General features: G+C 45.2%; 2 protein-coding genes across 2 annotated transcripts; one reads left to right on the top strand and one right to left on the bottom strand.

Annotated features, from left to right (window-relative positions):
• Window positions 1–22,375: 22,375 nt before the first annotated feature.
• CLAFUR5_13301 (uncharacterized protein) lies at window positions 22,376–24,819 on the top strand (the record flags this gene model as incomplete). The annotated part of the gene is made up of 3 exons (XM_047912449.1): window positions 22,376–22,498; window positions 22,556–22,960; window positions 22,996–24,819. The coding sequence occupies 3 exons, from the start codon at window positions 22,376–22,378 to the stop codon at window positions 24,817–24,819; spliced, it is 2,352 nt and encodes a 783-aa protein (XP_047767725.1).
• A 107-nt stretch (window positions 24,820–24,926) lies between these two features.
• Window positions 24,927–25,474, bottom strand: CLAFUR5_13300 (uncharacterized protein; the record flags this gene model as incomplete). Its single annotated transcript, XM_047912448.1, has 2 exons — window positions 24,927–25,367; window positions 25,445–25,474. 2 exons carry the CDS (start codon window positions 25,472–25,474, stop codon window positions 24,927–24,929), a joined length of 471 nt encoding a protein of 156 aa, XP_047767726.1.
• Between the last annotated feature and the right edge of the window lie 38 nt (window positions 25,475–25,512).

The following is a 25,512-nucleotide window of genomic DNA, read 5'->3' as shown; positions in this document are numbered from 1 at the left end:
TAGGCTTTAGAAGGCTAGCGTACGTAGAATCGATAACTAGTGCTTAGACTAGTTAGTTTTGTAGACCAAGATGCTTAAGTATAACTACGCCGAGTACGACGACCTTAGTAGACACTTCCTACTTACTATTTAGTAGAAGTAGGCTCTAGCCTACGGTACTTCTCTATTTTACGAGTAGAAGCGTAACAAAATGTTACTACAAAAGCTTACTAAGCGTTACCTCGAATAGATACGCGACACCGTACTAGTAATAACTAACGGTCGATTAGTCTTCGTAACCTTCTCCGGAGAAACCTTAGTAGAAGTAGAGGATGAAATAGCACCTATAGGTACTAGTCAAAAGGAGGGTGACCGTAGTAGTAGCCGTAGTAATAACCGTAGTAATAGCCGCGGTAATAAGGGTCGTAGTAGTAGACGCGGCGATAAGAATAAAGATAAGGATAATAATAGGCTAAGCGGCTACTAGAACATCACCGGCAAGCCTAAGGACACCTATTATAAGGGCCTGTTCTTATACGATATGATCAAACCCGATAAGCGCCTAGTAAAGGATTAGCGCTTAGAGCAGTAGAAGAAGTACTAGAAAAACTTTATTAACTACTACTTAAGCGACGACGGCGAGCGTCTGCTTAGCGTGTTAAATCGTAACAATCGTAAGGACTAGGAACGTAATAAGGCTATTACTAATACGAAGAAGGTATTACTAAGCGATAAGGGCTTTGTTAGCCTTACTATTCTTTCTAGCTTAATTAGTAAGTTGAGCGTTAACTTTAGGGATTGCTAGGTATATAATAACTGTTTAGACACTTATATAGTCAATCATTATGACTAGGAGAGTATAGAGTTCATTATAGAGCGCCTTACTACCTTAGAAATCTAGGCTAGAACAACCACCTTTCTAATTATAGCGTTAGGGCGTGTTTATATATCAATTAGAGGCCATTTATTCACCTTACTAGATGTGGCTTACTGCCTAGGCTTTTATATAAACGTTATCTCTTATACACGTATAGAAAGAGCCGGACTCTAGTAGTACGGACGTAGTAATTCAATGTGGTATAACGAAACTAAATTGATAGACCTACACCGCCCTACTAGTACAATCCCTTTCTTTAAGGTGGTCACACTACCTAAGTCACCTATTATTTACTAATAGCCTATAAAAGAGGGCCTAGTACTACCGAAGGTCACTAAAAAGATACGTAACGCGCACTTTATTAGCACTATTAGTAGGGGTGCAAACATCGGCGATGAATCTACTAATAGCGTAGCATCTCTAACTACTTAAGAGGATAGTGACCGTACCGTTCTAGTAGTCATAAATAGTACTAGGGGCACTTAAGGTATAGCTACGTCTAGTAGGACCCCTATTAAACACCGAAAGCTCTCTAGCCGCTAGTAGTATCAAATCTTTAGTCATATTAGCGCTAAACGTATTAAGTAGTTGCCGCTTAGAGTTAAGGGGGTGATTATTAACGATAGTCTAAGCGTACCCCTTACTATATATTATAGAGCATGTAGGCTTAGTAAAGCTTATAAGGTATACAATCGGTCTTAGCCTATTAGGGTAATAACCCTATACGGCTATATAGCTATAGACTTAGCAGAATTTACTATCGCCTATAACGGTAATAGGTACCTCGTCTACTTCTACGATCTAGATACCTATAGACACTTCTAGTTCACTATTAAGAATAGGGATTAGCAATCGGTATTAGCTTACTTTAATAGCCTACTAAGCTTTATCAACTTTATTAGTCGTAGGTTCGTATACTTCTATAGCGATAACGAGCCCGCTATTAGGAAGGTGTTTCGCTTAGTTATTAATAACAATAAGATTGAATAGTACGTAACCGTAGAATACGCGCCTACGTAGGACCTAGTAGAAAGAGCTAGAGCTCTAATCATTACTATAAGCAGAACTATTCGTATCTACGTACGATTGCCGGAAAAGCTTTAGCTAGAATATACTATAGTAGCGGTATACATCCTCTAGCGATCCCCTATCTAGTTAAAGGGCTAGAAGACCCTATTCGAATTAGTAATAGGACGAATTCCAAACGTAGGTTATATAGTAGTATATAGCTCCCTTATATACGTGTTTATCTATAGACCAGATCAGCCTAGTAAGAGCGAGAAACTCTAAGAGAGAGCGCTTATAGGCTACCTTATAGGATACGACTCTACTAACATCTACCGCGTATAGGACCTATTAAAAGATAGGGTTATACGAGTCAAGGACGTCCTCTTCGATAAGACTACGTTCTATAACCTATTACGCCTAATAGTAGGGTACACGACCCCTATCGAGAACATCGTAATAGCGGAACCGGCTAAAGAGCCTAAATAATACTACGACCTATATGTTGCTTATTACGAGTAAGACATAGCATAGGCCGAGGGGGTAGAAGAACAGGCTTAGTAGCCATATACCTAATAACCTCGAGACGCCTACTAAAAGCTCCTTAGGCAAGAACTATACTAGCCGTAACACCGCGAGTTAGTAATATATAACTAAAAAGACCGGCAAATCGAGCACGTAATAGATCACGTAACTTAAGACAATATATAGTAGTTAGTACCTAACACTACTAACTATTACGATACCCTATAGTAGTATAAGGGCGCGCGTATTATAGGGTCCGAACGAGATAGTTATTGTTCTACGTAGCTACGAAAGAGGAGCGCGAGGCGCGGCGAAGTTATAAAGCAAAGCTAAGCCGCGCTAACCCGATACGGAAGGTCCGCGGTTCAGCCGGGCCGACGTAGCTATAGTAGGGGGTCGCGGGCTACCCGTAATAGTATCCCCTCTCCTAAAACACGCCTTAGTCCTCTAAGCGTTATCTACCTTATAAGGCTACTTGCCTATCGAGCTCTATAATCTCGCGAACGCCTAATTATCCTCTAGTACCCTGTTGTTATCCGATAACATCGCATTAGCTCTATTAAGACTATCCTCGACCGGCTTCCTTCGAGAAATATATTACCTAGTTAGCTAGCTTACTCTAGACCTACGTCTATCTTCGGCTAGTACTCGCGTATAATCCTTCTAACTAAAGTTAGGTATTATTATAGGCTCTATAGGCTCTACTCGAGTATCGAATATATACGGAGCAGATTCTATTAGAGGTAAGGCTCGAGGCGACTTATTCGTAACGGTGTCTTTCGGAATGACCCTAATCGTATTAAGCCCGAGCACCTTAGTAGCTAGTAGGGACTAGTTAGATAGAGCTACGAAGCCTATAGGCGTAGACAACTCCGGCCGGTTATAGTAAGAGTCTATAATAGCGGCGGCCGCGTATTTAAGTATATCCTCTATAGGTTACTAGGTCTTACTATCCTCCTCGTTCTAATATCTAGCCTATTTCACCTTATACTATATATCTACCTTGCGCTTGTGCCCCTTCTTTACCTTACCTGCCCGCTTACGGGTGTATATATTAAGGATCTTTCCTACCTCGTACATATACGTAGGTGCTACTACTATATCGGCTACTACATTAGCCTCGGTAGTGTTAGGTTCGATAGTTATCGGTAGTAGCGGCGCTAGATACTACCCTTTAAGTAGTAGGAAATCGGGGTGGTCGGCTCGTTATAGTAGTAAGGTGTGGAAGTAGTTATTAAGTCCTACTAGAGCGTCTAATAGTTTTAGTCGATAAGAGAGTCTAGCCGGCATAACTTCCGTAATCTAGTAAGGGCCGGCATATTTCCTGTCTAGCTTCTTAGATAGTCGAGTCGTGCGGATATTCTTAGTACTAAGATACACCTAATCACCTACCTTATAGTCTAGAGAAATACTTCGGTAGCGGTTTGCTACTTCTACTTAGAGAGCTTATAACATTCGTATATTCTCTTAAAGGTGCTTATAAAGCTCGTAAATTCGACGTATAAAGGTTTCTACTGATCGCGTATCTAGTCGCTAGAGAGTAGTTAGTCCTCCCTCCTTTCTAGCGTTTAGGTCAACTCGCTCTATAAACTTAGGGTTATAGCCTAAGGTAGCGTAGAACGGCGACATACTAGTAGTCTCGGATAGGTGATTGTTGATCGCGAACTAAGCAAGGCATAGCTATTCTACCTAGTCATCCTGTGCCTTATTAGTGAATATACGAAGATACTGTTCTATTGCCTAGTTAGTACGTTCTAACTATCTATTAGTTTCTAGGTAATACGAAGAACTTAGCTTACGATTTGTACGGAGTATCTTATAGTGTTTCTTCTAGAAGGTAGCAACCTACTACTTACTACGGTCTGATATAATAGTGTTAGGAAACCCGTACCGATAGAACATATATTTAAGGAAAAGCCTTACCGCATTCTGTGCTGTTATTACGCTAATAGGGATCAGCTCGACTTCCTTAGTAAGCCTATTAGTAACGGTTGTAATGTTATTATAGACTATACCGTTAAGAGTACTATCTAGTAGTCCGATAACGAAGTCGACTACAATATATTTCTAAGGCCGATCTAGAATAGGAAGTAGCTATAATAATCTTAGTGGCTAGGAGTGTAGAGATTTTGTTATACGGTAGGTACGGCAATTCGCGGTATATCTACGTACGGATCTCGCTAATCTAGGCTAGTAGAATTTACGTACTACGAGTTTATAAGTACGAGCTCGTCCTAGATAGCCTACTACTAGAGCGTTATAGTTTATCTTGATTATCCTAGTCTATAAGGCTTAGTCATTTAGTACCTATAAGCTCTAGCCGTCGTATTGATTTCGAATATATAGTAGGTCGCTATCTACTTTATAGTGTGCTAGGTAAATCTTCGCTCTCTATAGTAGTATAGGAGTACGGTCTTTCTGTAGGTCCTTAATCGCGGTCTTAAGCTCGTTATCGGTTACGTACGCCGTCGACATTCGATACTCGAGTTCGGCTTCCCGTTAACTTTTACGCGTCGCCGGTTGTTTAGTAGGCGCATCTCGTTCTATAGGTATAAACTCTTTAGCTTTAGGGTCTAGCTATACTAGTTCCTCTTCTTCCGGCGTATCTTCTACTATTACCTATAGTAAGGCGATCTTAAGGAATCGCTTAGGAGGTAGCAATGTCTAATACTAATGCTAGTTCCGAGGGTCGTTCACCCCCTACGGAAGGTCCTAGCTACGTCTCGTTAGGCTATCTAGCTTTGTACCTTGAAGTCCTAGACGGTATATTATCTTAAAGTTAAACTATAATAAGAACTTAGCCTAACGCGCTTGTCGCCGATTTAGCTGCTTTATCTTTATAAAGTATTCTAGGTTCTTATAGTCGGTGTAAATCTTGACTAGCTATAAGTCCTTATTATCTGCTTCGTAGGCGAGCTCGGGTCTCTATTCCTTAAAAGCCTTGATAATAGCTAATAGTTCCTTATTATAGATTTCATAATTGTACTCCTATAGAATCAACTTCTTCGAGTAGAAGGCTATAGGATGTAGTATACCCTTCTCGTTATACTACGAAAGTACGCCGGTATTCACAAAATCTAAAGAATCTGTCTCTACTACCGTTTCCCTACCTAGTACATAATGTGCGAGTATACCGGCTTTACTAAACGCAGCTTTCAAATTGTTAAAGGCTCGTTAGTAATCTAGTAACTATTGAATCCTTCTATTCTTATGATTACTTAGTCCGTCCGACTTAGTCAGGTTTATAAGAGGAGTAGCTATACGCGAAAATGCTTTGATGAACCGCCTATAGAAGTTAGTAAATCTAAGGAAGGCCTAGACATCCTTCAGGTTCTTAGGAGCTTCCTATGTCTAAATACATTCGAGTTTCTCGGGGTCTATCTCGATACCGTTAGGGGTTATAATTAGCCTAAGATACCTTACCTTCTATTAGTAGAATTCGCTTTTATCGATGTCTACTATAAGTCCTATATCGCGTAGCTTAGTAAGAACCTTCTATACGTGTTTAATATACTCCTCTAAGGTGTCACTAAAGATAAGTACGTTATCTAGGTAGGCCGACACAAAGTCGTCTAGGTGTTCTTATAAGACCTTATTAATGTATAATTAGAACGATACTAGTCCGTTATATAAGCCGAATAGTAGCACTAGACACTCGTAGATGCCGTATCGTGTCGTAAACGCCGTGAACTACTCGTGCCCTTTAGCTATCCGTAACTTGTTAAAGGCTACTATAATATCTAGCTTCGTAAAGTACTTCTTACCGTATATACGGTTAAGCGTCTCTTATATTAAGGGAATCGGATACCGGTTCTTGATAGTAATCGTATTCAATCCTCTATAGTCGATATAAACACGTAGCCTACCTCTAGGCTTACGTACTACTAGTACTAGTGTAGGAGACTAGCTCGTCTTTTGCCCTACTTTCCGTACCTTCCCTTTAGATGTTTACTCGTCTAGCCATTTCTTAACTGCCTCGTTCTCCTTCTTAGCTAGGCCGTAGGGCTTACGGTATAGTGGCTCTTATAGACTATTAGGCTTAATATAAATCTTATGATCTACGCCTAGTTAGTAAGGTAGGAGTCCTTTATAATCCTTAGCTAAGAAAGCGTCCGTAATATCGTAGTATATTAGCGGCAACTTCTCCTTCGGGTTGTGATTAAACTACTTGTTTAAGAATTAGTCTAGATCATTAGTAGCTATTACACTTAGCTTAAGCTCTCTGTCGTCGCTCTTACGCCTAGTAGGCATAATATAGAAGCACTTAGCCCTAGGCCGGTACGCGTACATCCCCTACGCGCGTTAAGAAACGCCCTAGTAGTCTACTTCTTTATCGTCTATGTCTTCTAGGTTATATAATGAGACGTTTAGCTCCGCCCCTCCTACTATAAAGCTCGCTATTTCTCTAGTAAAGGGCTCTAGTCCGTACCGTACTAGTACCTACTTCTTTTTCTCGCGATAGTTTAGGGATTACACTATTGTCGATATCTTATTCTATAGATAGTGACTAAAGCAGTAATCCGATCTAAATGCCACCTCGCCTATCTCCTAGAAGATGTTTAGGTTATGCGCTATAAGCCACGGTAGGCTAAAGACGATGTGATATTCGAGGTCGGTGACGTAGTATAACATTTACTCGTAATAATCGCCGATAACTACGTCTATAAGGGCCGCGTATATAATCTGCCGTATAGTAGCCGTTCTATCTCCTAGTATTAGTCGTCGGCTTTACGTTAAAGGGATCAGGGGTATTATGTATTTGCGTATAAATTTCTAGTTAAGAAAGAGAGAGGTAGAAGTAGAATCTATAAGGCCTCGAGCCTTTCTATATTATATTATTATAGGTAACAATATGTGAGGGTGTATAGCTAGCTGTTATTTATCTAGTACGTATACCGATATCTTAAGCTCCTTACTATAGTCTATTACCGTCTCTTACATTCCGTGTCTCTTAATTTTATACTCTTTCTGTCCTAGGAAGTTCGGGTAACCGCTATCTACTACGCTTAGGTAGCGGTCGTACTATTTCCCTACTACGGATCGGTAGCTAGGGAACTAAGGTTTGCGTTCGGATTCGGCGTAGTATTACGTAGACGCGGTAGGCGATAGTCGCTATCGTACCTATATATTAGGTATTTAGGGTTAGTTGATACGTAAGAACCTATACGGTAGCGGTAGTACTTACCCTACTTCTTAAGGTCTTCGCGCTACTTACGGTTAAGCGTAGGTAGGTTCTATAGATATGTCGGTAGATCCTCCTTCTTCTTAGTACTAGCGTACTATAGTAGGCGCTATACTAAGGCACCTACTATACCGGTAGCGGTACTAGTAACTACGTTACCATTATTCTAGTTATTCTAGCCGCTATTACCGTTCGAGTTACTATTACTACGGGGGCGCTCCTTCTACGGGTATAGTCGATCTGTCTCGTAGAAGCTCTCGTCTAGTACGGTGTACTCCTCGATAACGTCTTATATACTGTCTAGGCGGCGGTCGACTTCGCGGTCGCCGAAGGTCTTAATAAAGTACTTACGGTTCAGTTGGTTACGGAATAGTATAAGCTCGGTCTTATCGGTCTATAACATCTAGGCGCGCAACTTCGAGTAGCGTATATAGAAGGCTATAAAGGTTTCGCCTTGTTCTTACTTATAGGTAGCAATATTAACTATAGCCTTAGTTCCTTTATTACGTATACTATATTAGCGTGTCATCTAATCTAATAACTCTTCTCTAGTCTTAAACTCGTTAAAGGACTACTATCTAGGCATAGGGATCCTCGGCTTAATGCTTCGTTAAGGATTACCTTACGTCTACCTATATATAAAGCGTAGACTATCTGCCTTAGTACGGAAGGTTACTATAGTTAGCTTTAGGAGAACACTACTATACTAGCTATCGAAATTAGGGTCATTATCGTTCTTAAAGTACTTAGGGTTAGGTACACCCTTACCGATCTCTATACCGCGAGTAAGGGTACGGTCAATAGTAAAGAGACGTTCTAGAAGGTCAACTAGTAGTGTCTAGGTACGGGTGTTACGTATTCTCGAGTCACGACTATTATTAGGTCCTAGTCGCGGACGGTCGTTATTACGTCCTCGGCTATTATTACTATAGTTATAGTCGTCTCTATCGTTATTACTACTACCGCTACCGCCACCTCTACTAGTAGCTTCGCTATACCTACGTAATAGCTACTCGAGTAAGGTCTCGCGTAGGCGGGAACGAGAGGGTCGGCGGCCTAAGCGGCCCCTACCTCCGTTCTATATAGTGTCTCCTACCTTAAGCCGAGCCTTTAGGTCATCGACTTCTTGTTATAGGGCCTAGTTCTTTACCTTAGCATCTTGTGCCTTCTTCTTCTCCTTCTCGTAGATCTCGCTAAACTGCTTATATAGGTTATTAGCTTCCTTATATTTCTTCTCTAGCTCTTATAACTTAGCTAGGTCGTAATCCTTCTTACTCTTAAGATCTACTACTATGTTCTATATAATAAGCTCTTCACTTCGTAGCATCTTATAGATACGGTCGTATTCGGTGTATAGCGTAGTATACTAGGTGTTCTAGAGGTTGTTGGCTCGCTCTATTATATCGAGTTGTCTACCCTTAGTAATCGCCGTGTTAACTACTTGTAGTACGAAGTCGTAGGTAGTCTTTAGGTGTTAGGATGTAAGGGTCGTAAGGTCGTCTAGGGTGACATTCTAGTATTCGGATATAAGAATGTGTTCTGCCTCGTCGAGTAATAGATACACCTCGTCTAGGTCGCCGCCTAGGTTCTCTTCGAGCTTGAACTCGAACAGTTCTATAAAGTCAATCTTACTACCTTCTTCTCGCTCGAAGGCCTTCTAGTAAGCTTTATTAATCTCTTGTTATAGCGCGACACCGGTATCTACTACGACCCGCCGGTTATCGTCCTATATCTAACTCTAAGGGAAAGAGGAGAGGTCGGGGAAAAGAGATGTACGCTACTTACTTTTACCCTTAGGCTTAGGTAGCGGTAGTATACCGCCGTTCGCTATTTATAAAGTTATGTTATCTAGGTTCGGGGGAGGCGTAACGGTGCCTATATCCTGACTGTCTACGAGCGCGCGACCACCTACTAATAATATCGCTACGTTACGTTCTCTAGGTATCTACGCGCTATACGCCTTACCGTATTCTATATTCTAATACGACTCTACGCGTTCTCGAGTTCTACGGTTCTATCTATTCCTATTATTACGCGTCCCTTACCTAGATCCGCGATCTAGGTAGGGTAGTAGAACAAACTATAAGGGCGCGCGTATTATAGGGTCCGAACGAGATAGTTATTATTCTACGAAGCTACGAAAGAGGAGCGCGAGGCGCGGCGAAGTTATAAAGCAAAGCCAAGCCGCGCTAACCCGATACGGAAGGTCCGCGGTTTAGCCGGGCCGACGTAGCTATAGTAGGGGGTCGCGGGCTGCCCGTAACAAGTAGTAGATAATAGATGCCCTTACCGTAGAAGACCGTAAGGAGATTATAGGTAACACGGACCCTAATCGCGAGCTATATCTATTTATATTTATACTACTAGAAGACGCGTTAATATATAACGCGTCTAATACACTACTCTTCCCCCTAGAGCTAGAGCTCTATATACTAGAGGAGTCTAACTATATAGTTATAGAGAATAGAAAGCGCCTACGAACGGCCTACTTCTACTATATACTATACTAGATTATAGTCGCTAATATAATTATCGGCTAGATGTCCGGTATACGATCTAGAACACGCGCCTATCGCGATAAGAGCGATCGAAGCCCTACACGAAGAGGTAATAGCCCTCTAAGGCGTGTTAATACTACTACCTCTATATACCGCGATGACCTTCCGCCCGAACCTTCTAACTACCTAGCCGCTATAAAACACCGCTTCTCCTAATAGTAGATCGAAGCTATAGCTAAGGAGTTTGCTAAAGCCCTAGTAATAGGCACATTCAGATAGGTAATAAAGGAAGAGAAGGATTAGGATACTTAGTAAGAGGAGGGACTTTAGCTACTACTACCGCTTAAGTAGGTATATAAATATAAACTAGACGAGTACGGTATACTAAAGAGCTTTAAGGCTAGGCTATACGTAAGAGGCGATTTATAAGGAACATACTTAGACATATACGCCGCTATACTACTAGTAAGTATATTCCGCCTCTACTATACTATAGCCGCGAGCTTCGACCTAGAAGCCGAACAATTCGATATTGTTAACGCCTTCCTAGACTCGGACCTACTATATACTATATATCTATAACCACCTCCTAGAATCGACAGGCTATCCTATAGATACGCCCTTAAGCTAGTTAAGGCCCTCTACGGTCTAAAGGAGTCCCCTTTATTATAGTACAACTCCCTAACCGAGACGCTAGCCTCCCTTAGACTAGTACCTCTATCGGACTCCGAATATATCTACTATAATAACAAGGTTATGTTCTTCTTTTACGTTAACGACCTAGTTATGCTCTACTACCGTAAGTATAAGGCCTATACTACTAATATTAAGTAGCGGCTACTTACTAAGTACGAGATGTACGAGCTTAGTAATCTCTCCTAGTTCCTAGGAATCAAGGTTACGCGCGATAGAAACAAGCGCTTACTATAGCTCTCTTAAGAAGACTACATTAAGAAGCTAGCCGCTAAATTTAGTATATCTACAAATGTACGTAAAACGATAGTACTAGTAGATTAACACCTTAATTAGACCGTTCTAGAGGGTTATTAACCCACCTCTATCGCTATTCTTACGTACTAATAACGTATAGGATCCCTTAACTTCGCCGCTATATATACGCGGCCTAACATCGCCTTTTCCTTATCTATACTATCGTAGTATCTAACTAAGCTAACTAAGACACACCTTAAGCTTATAGATTAGTGCTTACGCTATCTCCTAGAGACTAAGAACCTCTACCTTATATATAGCGCTAGTAAATATATCACTGGCCTTTATAGCTAACTAGAGTACCTCGGTAGTAACTACGAGTTCTTTAGAGTATCGGACGCGTCCTACGGTATAAATAATGATAGGACTAGCTCAAATAGCTAGGTCTTTATACTGTTCGGTAGACTAGTAGATTATAAGGCATCTATTAAACAGGTACGAGTTGCGTAGTAGTGGAAGACGGCGGATCACACAAAAGACGAAGAAGGACCTAATGGGATAGCGTGTATCTATATACAGTATCGCCGGTATTGGTGTAGGTAGATGCTAGGTGTCCGGATGTTTGCCAGCCTATAGGCTGGCAAACCCTAGTCACGTGATCTAATCACATGACACACCCACACCTATATACTTGTCCTGCGGCCTGTATGTTCTCAACACTCCCACTTAGGCCACATGGTCTCCTACAATCCCTTTACGCAAGCTGGAGCTGCCTTACAAAGTTTTGGAACTGCTGGCCATTAAGGGGCTTTGTTAACCTATTAGCAGCTATGTCCTTTATATAGCAGTAGTCCACTACAATCTTCTTCTACTACTAGAGATGTCTGACATAGTTATATACAACATCGGTCGACGACGAGAATCACCTGTACGTGGTGTCGGCTACGAACCTCTCGTCTAGCTACGAGAGAGCCAAGTATTCTCACGCTGGAGCGTCGTGGGCGCGACGGGCGCGTAGCGTAGGCGAAGCCGCGGCGAACAGAGGACTACCAGCAAAACGGGTATGAAAACCATCCGACGAGCGTGTACTCGTGTCGGGAGCGAGTCCCTCTTCTTTCTACGTGTAAGAAGGGCGCGGAACCGTGGCCTATACGCTCGACAGGACACCTCTGGTATGAGTGCAGAATTTTCACCTCCGGAGACCGCAAACCGAGCGGGCTAAGCGACGAACATTGGACGAGCGGACTACAGAACAACAACTGAGCGGACTATGCAACGGCGTCGAGCGGACTACGAAACAATCTGGTGTTTGCCAGCGGGCAATGCGGTGGGTAGGTGGACACGCGACGAAGCCTGTAAGGGCCTGTTGAACACCCGGTATGGGAACGAGGGTTTTGCCTGAGGCACTGCCTGTCCCGCTACACAACGCACCTAGTCTGACATGGTAGATTGCGACGAGGAAAAGACGATAGCCTGAGCAAGGAAAAGACGGCTGTTAGGACGGGGAAAAGACGTACAATGCAAGTGGATTAGTTCTGTGATCGGGGAGGATCGAGGGCAGGGTGATAAGGAACTTCATATTGGTTAGTAGGTGGAAACGCAAGGAGTACGCTGCCCGGCGTGGTGTGTGCCCCGAGCAGACCTGCGAGGCATGGACGGCCGCTTTCTAGAGATAGGCTGCGGTAACGCGAAGGGCGTCAAAACCTGGGGCGTGGTGTACACTGGCAGCGACGGCTGACACTGTCTGTACAGCCCGAGAGGACGGATGCGCATGTCGGTCAATAGAGAGCACTAAAGGGCTCAGGCCTATGGAGGTGGATATTGGCTTAAGGAGCAAACAGGGAGGGAGGGCGTAGAGGGAAGCTTTTGCTCCGGGCTAACCTCTCGAAACGAGGCTACACGGTGGTGCTAGATGAGTGGGAAAGCGCGGTTAAGACTTGTCACCTTATCTCGTAGCTAGCTTGCTAAATACGATTCCTTCCTTGCCCTGGACATGGATTGGGCGGTTAGCCCTAACACAGTAACAGGAGTCATAAGTAAGCTAAAGGGACGAAAAGCCCCAGGCCCAGACAGGATACCAAACGTACTGCTAAAAGAGTGTAGAGAAGAGATCGCGCCGAGCCTTGCAAACCTATTTACCGCGTGCCTACGGCTAGGGTATCACCCGAAGCCGTACAGAGAGTCTATGACAGTAGTGCTACGCAAGCCACAGAAGGAAGACTATACTCAGCCCAAGTCGTACAGACCAATAGCACTTCTAAATACGATAGGGAAGGTCCTAGAAAAGATAGTAGCCCAGAGACTTACGCAGCTTGCCGAGGACAACCACGTACTCCCAGCAACACAGATGGGGGGAAGAAGCCAGCGATCGACACTAACAGCAATGGAGCTAATTACGGAGCAAATCCAGACCCTCTGGCACTACGGCAGGAACCGAGCGGCGTCCTTACTATCCCTCGACATCGCAGGGGCCTTCGACAACGTCTCACACCAAAGGCTAATACATATCCTACAGCAGAAAGGCATCCCCCAGTGGGCAACGTCGTTCGTCTTCTCCTTTCTCCAGGAACGGACGACATACCTAGTCCTAGGAAGGTACACGTCCGACCCGGTGAAGGCAGAGACTGGAATACCTCAGGGATCTACTCTCTCCCCTATCCTGTTTCTAATATTTATGTCGGATCTAATCCCCCTACTCACCTCTCCGCAAACCTCAGCATCGGGGTTCGTAGACGATACAAACATCCTAGCCTGGTCAGACTCGACAGAAGAGAACTGTCGCCTCCTTGAAGATAGGCACAAGAAATGCGAGGAGTGGGCAAAGAAGCATGGTGCCCGGTTCGCCCCTGAAAAGTACCAACTTATACACTTCAGTAAAGCGAGAACACACCATAATATGAAGGCGGCGGTAAGAATCCAAGGCTACGAGACCAAGCCATCAGCGGAGCTACGAGTACTAGGGATCTGGCTCGACCCGAAGCTAAGCTGGAATGTACAGATTAAGAAAGCCCAGAGTCGAGCGCAAGTCAATGAAGCCTCGATAAAGAGGCTTACGGCATCTACATGGGGAGCAACATTCGACAAGGCAAGAGTAATGTATAAGGCGATCGTCAGACCAGCTATGTTGTACGGGGCACAGATTTGGGGAACAGGAGGCGCAGGCAAGCCGATCCCGAAACGGATAGAGCAACCCCTAAACAGGACACAGGCAGGCAACCTACGTAGGGTACTAGGCGCATACAAGACAACGTCAACAAGCACGGTAGAAATGGAGACAGGAATACCACCAATCGGCCAGTACATCCGGGGAATGAGAATTCAATACGCGGCAAAGACGACAGGTTACCTAGCACAAACCACGATCCAGGAGGCAAAGAATAAGATAGAAAGCCGCTACCGGAGAGGGGCAGGATATAGGACAAGCCAAAAAGAGGATGACCTTACGACCTTTACGGCCGTACAGACAAGCACCGAATGGCTAGCACGAAAGGAGGAGGAGCGTAGGACTCGCCAGGCCGGCGGGAGCAAGGCTAAGACCCAAAACCTAGCGGAACAGATAGCGAGCTGCCTATGGGAGCAGGACTGGAAAAGGAAGCCCCCTAAGACAACAGGCCCGATAGCGCTCCGAGCCTTCCAGAGACACAATTACCAGCTATATAGGGACCTGACAAGGGCCGAAGCAAGCATAGCGATCCAAATCAGGTCCGAACACATTGGATTAAGGGCCTACCTGTTCAGAAGACGCGCACTAGACATCTATAGCCCAGCCTGCCAGTGTGGCTACCCATCGCAAAACCCAGAACATATGCTACTACGATGCCCGCAGTGGGCGAGAGGCAGGGGAAATTGGAGGCACCAAGCGGGAAGGAGAGACTACAAGTCAATTATTAGGGACAAAGGCAACATTCGCCGAATCTCTCGGTGGATACTACAGCAGGGATACCTCCAGCAGTTTAGCCTCGCGAGCGAGACGGAGGAGTGGATAGACAAGAGGCGGAAGCGAGGGGGGTTGCAGATAGGGTAGTCATCAGGGCAGGCCCATGACACTAGCGTACCCCTAACAAGGGAAATTTAAGACGACAACGAGGAGGAAAAGACAGGCGGGAAGGAGGAGGGGTTTTCACCAACACGGTTTCCCCTCTATATATACAAAAACAAGATAGCATAGCTGCATAGGCCAAAGGGCACTACAACAGCTTAATGAAATATCTATCTATCTATCTATATACAACATCAATATGCTTTGACCTTTCATGTACATAGGCATCTTTAACAAGTGTCAAAGCGGCTTAGTTGTCACCTATGAGCTTGACTAGCCTTAGCTCGTCAACAGTGCCCTTGCTTGCCCTTATACTCGGCTAGAAAGAGCTCTTTCCTACTAGTTCTGGGCACCGCATTTCCCTAAGGACAGTAGCAAGAAATTGTGACTGCTTTGCGGCTACGTTCATAGCCATAAACTCAGCTTCCATTGTTAATGTTGCAATAGACTTCTGCTTCCTACTCATCTAGGACATAGGTGATCCACAAAGGAACCACACGTATCCTAGAATTGAGACTCTATCCACTTTGTCCATAGCGTAGTTAGAGTCCGAGTATCCCTAGAGATTGCCCCCTCCCTTTCTATACATAAGACCTAGGTCTAGGTACGACCGTAGGTATCGGGAGAGCTTCTTCAAAGCCTTTATATACTGCTACGAGGGATCAGCAACAAATGAGCTAATTCTTCTAAGGGGGAATGCTAAGTCTAGCCTTGTCATTGTTATTAGCCACATCTAGGTACCATTGTGGCTCTGGTAATCCTGTTTGTTACACCTCTTATCTATAGGTGCCGTAGGCACTAAATGCTCGTAGCTCTCTATAGGTGAGTGGGTTGGCGTAGCCTTCTCTCTAGCTATGTTCATCTTGGCTAAGTTAGCGTAGACATAGTGTCCTTGATCAAGCTTCAAAGTGCCTTAGGACCTGTCTCTTGTAATCCTTATTCTAAGGATCTTCGTAGGTTCACCAAGATCTTTAATCTTAAACACTTTTCTAAGCTTAGCCTTAAACTACTGAACATCTGATAGCTTCGGAGCTGCAATAGGTATGTCATCCATATAGGTAAGGACTATAAGGTCTCTATCCGTATAGATAAGTAGGCATGGATCTACCTGGGACTAGGTAAATCCAATCTTCTCTAGCTTCGCAACATAGAGCTTGTTCCAGTCTCTAGCTGCTTGCTTAAGCCTATAAAGGCTTCGTAGGACCTTGAACACTATGTTTGGAGGTGCTTCAACTCCTAGGGGTAGGATCATATAGATGTCTTCAAGAAGGCTGCTTTGGGTAAAAGCATTATTCACATCTACTAGGTGCATCTCGAGATCTCTCTTATATACTACTGCTATGAATACTCGGAGAGTATCATGTCTAACAGTAGGTGCAAAGGTCTCTTCGAAGTCAACCCTATATTTCTGTAAAAACCCTCTTGCAACTAGTCTTGCCTTGAACTTCTTAATGGCTCCACTAATCATTCTTTTCACATCAAAGACCCACCTAGAAGTAATTAGATTCGCACCCTTTGGCGGTACAACTGCTTCCTAGGTGTTGTTGCTTGCTAAGGCAATAAGTTCGTTCTCGATTGCCTCTCTCCATATATGTCCCCATTCGGGGTCTCCTACGGCTGCCTTATAGGACTTTGGAATTGGCACTTCCTGCTAATAGGCTATGGCCTACCTAACAGTAGCAAATGTATGTTCTTCCACGTCGTTCAGAATCTCCTCTACCCAGCTCATTATAGGGTCTAGATGGAACATCTGGGCGATAAGAGCCTTATAGTGTTTAGCCTCATGCTCTTCAGAGTTATCATCTCCGTCCCCCCTTGACCTCTTGTTGCCTATAACCTGAGGTGGCGCTAGGTGTTCGGATGGGTCGAACTGAACGACATCTTCTTTTTCTTTCATTAGAGTACCCTGATCTCCAAACTTCTGGTATTCCCCAATGTCCTTTAGGGGAGGGGGAAGTTGCATAAACAGCGGTTGCTATGGTGTTGATGACTTGGGTAGGTTCTGTATAGATCCACCGTTATCGGCCTTCGACAGTGTTGAAACCGCCTCAATATTTTCTCCTGGCCTTCGTAACGGTGTCTCTGATAATCCCCTATCGGAAAATTTCGCCCCAAAGGGCTTCCTCCCAACAGGATTGCGCTGTGGCGCTCGACTCGGCTGGTTAGTGAAGGTGATACCAAGATCTATATCTCCCCCCTTCTCATTCTCAAACTAGTCGACGTGACTATGCGCTTTTATTGCTTTCATGTCGGGATCCCAGAACAGCCATTGTTTTGTGGTGTTTTCTGAGTAGCCCACAAACACGGCTTCTTTTCCTCGGTTCATCAACTTGTCTCTCCTCAAGCCTTGAGGTTGGGCTCTTAGGTCTACATAGACCACAGCTTTGCATCCCTAGACGCGGAAATGGTCGACTGACGGTACTTGGCCAGTAAAGGCTTCTTCTAGTGAAAGAGCAATACCATCAATGATCGGACCATTAGGCAGTCTGTTTCTGATCACAGTCTGTGCCTGCAAAGCTTCTGGCCAGAACTCAACTAGCATGCCAGAGTCTTCAAGCATAGCCCGGACTGTGTTCTCAGAGGCTTGAATTGACCTTTCCACAGGTCCATTTTGAAGAGAGTTGTAGGCATCAGTTGTGTCCATCTGAGTGCCAAACTCCTTCTCCCACTCTTTTAGCAAGGCGAGAATTTCCTTTGCACCATCACTACGGATCGTAGACAGAAAGCACCTTGACTGCCGTTCTGCCTGGACCTTCCAATCCCGTAGGGCTGCAGGAGCGTCGCTCCTGGCCTTCAAAGGGATTACCCACTTCTTCCTAGAGAAGTTGTCTACAATCTCAAGCCAATATTTGTATCCTAGCCTAGAGACTGCGCCCTGAAAAGGCCCACAGATGTCAATAGAGATGAGGGCCAGCCTCTCCCCTTTCCTCTCTGTGGCAGGTCCTTTGAACTTCCTCATGTTTGCAAGGGAGCAGACCTTGCAATTCTGGTGTTCAGAAGGAACAGGAATGGGATCTTTCTTGTCAGTGACTCTATGCAGGTTTCTTAGCAGTCCCTTGCCAAGGTGTGCACATCTTCTATGCCATAGCTCCCACTGATCTTCGGACTCAGTGTTAGCCATAGCGGTACCGTCACGTTCTTGAGAGAGTATACCAGCATGCTATAGCTCAAGAATTTCCGAGATCGAGTGGATAAACGGTACTCCTCCTCGAAGTTTGGTCTGGACAACGGGTTTACTAGACAAGGATTTTAGGGTGAAACTGGGTGGTTGGACAGCAAACTGTTGGCTGAACTGATTCCACGAAACAAGACTAACTCCAAGGCCAGGAACAAACAGGACATTTTCTAAGACAATTTGCTTTCCAGAAGGACCACCCATTACTGCACTTCCCATATATGTAGCTTGTAGAGAGCCACCCCCAACCTTGATCCACTTCCTCTTTTGAAGAGGCTTCAGTGTCCTGAATAGTGAATCTTGGTCAGTCATATGTGATGATGCACAAGAGTCAAGCAACCACTCGGACGAGGGGTACTTGCCTTTGGCTTCCACAGTGGAATGGGCAACCTCATCAACATCATCATCTTCTGATGGTATCTCAGGGTCTGATGCGTCTTCCTGGGTCGCATGGGCCCTTGCAGGCTTACTAGAGGAGGCCTTTGGCTTGCGGCTCTCCTTCATCTGCTTTGCAAGGTCCGTCATCACCTTAAGGACATCGTTTGGTAATGATGACCTCCTACGAGGTGGTGACGGTTGTCTCTTAGCAGGGTAGGTAACCCTAGCTAGTTTGTCCTTGTTCCTAACAGCCTGCTGAGCTGCAGAAAGGTGTGGGCACTTGCTCATAAAATGGTCACCACCGCAGAGATGGCACGTAAGCTTGCCCTGGAAACCCTTCTTAGCGAACATGGCTGTCCCTTGATGAATCATTGATTCTTGCTTCTCCCTAAGAATTGCAAGAATGTCTTGTGGTGAGAGATTCACCTGGGCATCAATTGCATCGCGAATTGAGCCAAATGAGTCTAGCAGAGCTGCTAAGAGTTGCTGGATCTTTCTGTCCTCAGTCTTGATGTCTTAGAACTAAGGCGAGATTGAAACAGCCCTCCTTGCAATTGAGCTAAGCTCCTGCCAGGCGTCATCTATAGACTGGTCTTCTGTTATCACGAAATTGGTGTATTGCTGAAGCAAACTTCTTCTAGTAGCGAGAAGTCTTCTCTTATATTTAGCTTCAGCCCATTCCCACAACTCCTTCGTATGCCGGATCTCGTATGTCATCTCTTGGTCATCTGTCGATAGACAGATGTACATCTTATACAGGGCCGTTGCATTGTGCCGTCTGTACGATGCCTTCCTTATCGCTTGATCCAAAGGAAGGGATGACTCCGATGATGTAGAGGGTGTCGCTATAGATAGGGTTGTAGCGGGAATGTCCGTGATGATGTCTTCGAGGACCTAGTCAACCTGCTTTGATACCAGGTGTATTCTCATCAGCTTGAACTATGTTTCGTGGTTCTCTCTTGTCAGAAGAGGTGCTGCTCTCTTTCTTATAAACCTAGTCTCGTTCTCCATTTTTTGTAAGTTAAGGGACAGGTTGGCTGCCCTTAGGTAAAAGGATATATTCGGTCGTACGCGATCGGATCGAAATAGGATAAACCGAACGCGAGGTTGATAGCGGAGAGGATGGCTATCCGCCGGGAAGAGGAGGAAAGTCGGTCGGTAAGGATCGTGTTAGTACTAAGACACTATAGCGTAACTCTCTTAGCAGAGGGGGTTTCTAAGACACTGCGGCTCTCTCAGATAGAACAGTTAGTCGATGCGAACGCGATGTCCGGAGAGCGACTCTTCTTAGTAAGCTCGCCTACTTGTCTAAGGTATTGGCATAGGCTCCCTGACTCGGAGTCTGACAGTGCCTTACTAGGCTCTTTCACGTCTTATATACACCTATAGCGCGGCTGTAGCTTCCTGTGCAATGCGGGTGCGGCCTCTAGTCTGCCTTCCTTTTGTTCTGAAGAGGAATAACTCTAATACGACTTTATCGAGGGTGAAACACCGAGTTACTAACCCGGGCTCATAACCTATTAAACAGGTACGAGTTACGTAGTAGTAGAAGACGGCGGATCACACAAAAGACGAAGAAGGACCTAATAGGATAGCGTGTATCTATATACAGTATCGCCGGTGTTAGTGTAGGTAGATACTAGGTGTCCGGATGTTTGCTAGCCTATAGGCTAGCAAACCCTAGTCACGTGATCTAATCACATGACACACCCACACCTATATGCTTGTCCTGCGGCCTGTATGTTCTCAACAGCATCTAAACAAATCACTATTACTAAGTCCTTAATAGAGGCTAAGCTACTCGGGCTTTCGTAAGCCGCCTTAGAGCTTATATAGTAGGAACGAGTCTTCGCTAAGATACACCTTTAGTTCAATTAGCGCACCTACTTATACTACGACAATACGTAGACTATCCGCCTTATTAACTAATAAGGGCAAAAGCTTAATACGAAGCTACGCTACGTTAATATCTACTACTACTAGCTCCGATAGCGAGACTAGCGCGGAGACATTAAGATCAAGTATCTTAGTACTAACGACATGCCTATAGACGGGCTGACTAAGCTACTTCTACTATAGAAGCATAAGCACTTCGTTAAGCTACTTAATATAGCTAAGAAAGGCGTAGACCTACGTACCTTAGTGCCCTCTATAGCCGTATTAGGAGGTAACGGGCTAATAGACGCCTAAGAAGCCCGTAGTAGCGGCCTTACCTTATCTCGAAACAAATACCGAACGGCTTTATCTTTACGGACACCTCTCTAGAAGCGCTAGTAGGCGTAAAACACGGCTACTAGTAGCTACTAATACTATAGACGATAACGAAGCTAGGGCAAAGTATCTACTATTCACCGGTACGGCCCTAGTACTATTATTAATAGGTATTTCTCGGACTCCTATTAGCTAATAGCGTAAGGGCGAGAAACACCCCTATTACTAGTAGTAGCGTACGCGCGCGACAAAAGTAGCGCGTCTAATTAGAAAGCGAGAAACGCCTCTAACTTACTACTAGTAACAACACTACACCTTGTTACTATATTATCCGCTACTTTTGTACCTTATACACCCTTTAAAAGTGTAGAAAGTAAGGCACCCCGAAGGTACCTTTTTAACTTTCCGATACCGTTGCTCCGGTGTTACCTATTAGAGCCCTATTATACCTTATATAGTGTAAGCTCTATCGTAGACAGCCTAGTGTATTACGCTACTAACTAGTATCTTATACTCCCTAGGGGTAGAGCGAGCTCTCTTACTATTCGCCGGAGCGAAATAACTTAGTATAGAGTAATTATCGGACAATTTAATAAGTTAAGCGGACGACAATATATATTTAAGTATACGATAGGACTAAGGCTACCCCTAGATTAAACTTAGGACCTCTAATGTTTGCCGGTAGGTAAGATAATTATACACTTAAGTAAAAGTCCGTATAACGGGACTATTACCTAAGCTATCTTACCGGTAATAGTCACATATTCTATACTTTATTATATAGATAACAATAGTAGTAGTGAAAGTAAGGAATAAGGGAAGGGGTATAAAGCTTACCTTACTCACCTTAGCTTACTTTACTTAAAACAGCTGACTTACCCTCACTATAGTAGTAGTAATACCGAGGGCCTAATGTTACTACTATAGGTAGGGGGGGTAGTTATGATAGGGTGTACGCGATTATATAGGAATTAGCTTATTCACTCTAGCGTACGAGCTAAGGGGGTGTGTCGCGATCCGAGCGTATATATAGGTAATATCCTATTATCAAAACTTAAGGCTACGTACGATAAGAATTAGGTGACTAATTAGTCACCTATAGCCTCTTTAAGAGTAACACTTGTCCATTCTAGATAGATATATATAATATATAACCTGCTTTTGAAACACCCTATATAAGCCCGTACAATAATTTCCTATACTTCTAACGTAATAGCAACTCTTTAATTCTTAGATAGACATAAGTTATAGTTAGTTATAATAAGTTATATAACCTGCTTTTAAAACATTCTATATAACTAAGCCTAAATCTATTAACTTCTAATCTATAACGTAATCTAATCTTCTTAACTAAGCTTTTGCGCCAACTTCATCCCCTTACCTATCTCTATTCAGACCCTATAGATTGAATTTGAGCGGCAGGTAGTGCAGGTGTCGTGATGTGGCCTCAGGCAAAAATACACGTGACAGAATCTCGACCAATCACACACACCCACCACTCATTCAATCCTCAAGGCAGAGAGCCGCCTTGGCGGTATGCCTGAGGCAGCATCTGGTTACGAGATAGCCCCTTGCGATGATCATCCACTGCCGGCTCACCCGAAGCATGGCTAGCACAGTGCCTATGGCGATTCCTGACGGCGCGTCTGTCAAGGAGATCGACGAGAAAGACTTCCCAACTAAAGAGCAGCACCAAGAGGTATACCCCCACTCATATGCTATGCTCAAGACGAAGACAGATGCTGACTATGATTAGTTCAAAGGATGGACCGCTCTGGCGGCCGCATGCGACCAGCCCAATTTCATGGATCGTTCGAGGGGACAATCGCTACTGACGCTCACATCCCAGCAAGAGAAGGGAACTCATCGGGTATTATTTGAGTACTTGCAGACCAGTATCATCAACATACTACCTCGTCTTCATGAGATCATCGCATGCATCCCTGGGGCGACACGGGCGATTCCTCCGACCGTGCAAGATGAGCTCACTGTCCTGTGCGAAGCGAAAGTAGTCATTGCGCAAAATCCGGAACGCAGTGAGCATAAGGATGCAGAGGTGGAGCATCCTTACAAAGTCTTCTTCCAGGCGAATATTCCGACGAACAATCTGCCAGCTTCCGAGGAGCCAAAAGACACTATCAAGTTCCCTTGGAGCAGATTTGTGAGGCCCACCCTGGTCGTGCTCATTGGAAAAAGAATCCTCTATGCACCCCGTCTTTCGCACAGCACACTGGCGTCGTTGCGGGCTTGCTCAAGAGAGTACATTCGTCGACATCAGATGACGAGTTGGCGAAAGCATCGGCACAATTGACCAGCTATGTCTTCATGGTAAGCCATCCCAAAATGATGGCGCGGATGAAGCTATGCACAGCGAAAAAGACCAGACCACGCAGCTTTTACGATGTCATGAGTACCGCACCAGATGACCTGCTACACGAACAAGCTTGGGAAGTAGACGACAGGCCCATGTCGCAGCCATTCCTGTTCAAAGTGCCGAACGAAGGTCAACGACAGATCATTGAGGATTTTTTCGACGGCGATAGTGAGCACGCGGCAGCTTCAGGAGAAGCGGTCTGGGGTCCACGAGGTCGCAGGAGGTTCCACGCCATGTTGTCGACTTACCTGCGCAATGTTCACGGCGCACTATCTGCCCTGACCAAAGCCATGGGCTTCAGCAAGACTGCGAAAATTCCGACTGACGCCGATTTCGTCGACAAGGTCGCAGACCTTCTTGCGACAGCCATATACGCTGTGACATACCTGACGCTCTTTTACCAAAGATTCGATGCGCCTGATGGCAGTGTCCTGTACATGCATCTCCAGTGGCTCGAGAAGATGCTTCCCATCGATGGCAAATCCACACCATTCGTCTCCCCCAGAAAGCAGGATGCAACAGGCACCGACTCTGTACCTGTAACACCGCAGGCTCCCACATCAGAACCGCTAGGCATTTCTCCAGTCGTGCAACCATCATCACGACTTGATGATGATGAAGACGATATCGATGCGGACCATGACGAAGCTGATGAGTTAGAAGATATCGGCGCTAGAGTGGCTACTGTCTCTCTGGGAAATGTCGCCCCGACCGAGTTTGAACAGGCTGGCTGGGCCGCAGCGGCCAAGAAGTCTCTGGACCTAATCTGTCTACATGACTGGAGCATTGTACAGCTCACAACATTTGAAGCAGTTAACAAGACCCGGAGGGAGGAGAAAATCTCGGAGCGTATCGACGAGGCCGTCATCGCCGTGGTGGAAGTCAGACAGGGAAAACTGGACGAACAGCAAAAGCGCGCATCCTACGAAGAGTGTATCAAAAAGATTGAGGGCCGCCTGCACACCGACATGCAAAAAGCCATCGAGGCCGAAGGAGATGGTGCTGAGTACTCGAAGGAAGATGTCAGCAAGACGCTCGAGAGATTCATCAACGCACCCTCAGAGACCAGACGTGGCCAGGCCTTCGACATAACCACAGAATGGATTACACACTACTTTGGTGGCACTTATCACGCGGAAACCATCCTGATGGCTCTCTGGGCGTGTGCTAAGGATCCCTCAATAGCTCAAGGCATGACCCAGGAATGGTTGAACTGCAACAACATTTTCGCGGTCAAAGCAGACCTGTTCAAGATGCTGGAGACACCGCTGGCGATCATCCCGGTGTCCAAGCGGTGTTGCCTCTCTTGCTGGAAGTTCTGTGAGGTACTTTCAGGCAGCGAAGATTTTCCCGAGGCCCAGAAACTGATCATGCTTGGGTACCACACAACATCGTCTGCATCAGCACTGCCACCTTTCGTGCCCGTCGACATGGCCAAGCAGTGTATCGAGCATGCAGAAAATCGTGCTTATGAGAAAGTCTTGCAGTTCCTCAAGCGAGAGCGATTAGTGGAAATGCCTACAAAGTCGTCCAGCAGTGATCCAGAGAGATCGACTCCAAGCAAGCGTGCGGCTCCAGCCTCGAGAGCTAGTCTGCCGAAGTCGAAGAGACGCAAACTCGATGTCGGCACACCGTCTCCGTCATAACAGCTTTCTTGCGGGAGAGTAACCTCATGAGCAGTTGAACTTGGGCGGCTTATGCAAATCATCTGATGAAACTTGGATCTGACTATGCAAACAAGACCAATCCCACCTCAGAAATCCTCATCAAAATACCTGACAACCGGATCCTCCACCTTCATCCACTTCCTGATCAACTCCACGATCCTCTCATGCACACTCGCAAGATCAGCCCCCTTATACACCACAACCACAAAGAACGGCGGCGACACCGGCATCGGCGGATCCGACCGGAACTTGGCTCTGGTGTACTTGATCTCGAGACAAAAGTCACATGTCCACGGGAACGTGGTGATGAAGTCGGTCTCAAGGTTGAGCCAGTCTGCGTAACCATCCCGTCCTTCTTCTTTGGTGATGGGTCTGAGGGTGGCGGAATCGTCGAAGTGGAGGGGATATTCTAAATTCAGGGGATTTTCGTAGACGGGGTGCCAGGCTGGGACGGTGATGGTGAGGCTGTAGGGGATGGGGCCGGTGGTTTCTAGCCATCTGCGTGCGCGAAGTGCCAGGGTCTCCTGCTATATAGGGCAAGATGTCAGCTGTGTGTCTCGAGTTTGTGGATCCCGCTGTGCTGCTGTGCAGGCTTGTTACTTACCCATTTCTCTTGTCGGCTTTGCTTCGACATGTTGATCTGAGTTGATACTGGGGTTGCTTTATTATCAG

Source organism: Fulvia fulva, chromosome 11 (genome assembly GCF_020509005.1).
Source record: "Fulvia fulva chromosome 11, complete sequence".
In the NCBI taxonomy this organism is placed as follows: domain Eukaryota; kingdom Fungi; phylum Ascomycota; class Dothideomycetes; order Mycosphaerellales; family Mycosphaerellaceae; genus Fulvia; species Fulvia fulva.
The sequence above is the reverse complement of the archived record's forward strand: the minus strand, read 5'-3'. Positions and strand labels throughout refer to the sequence as shown.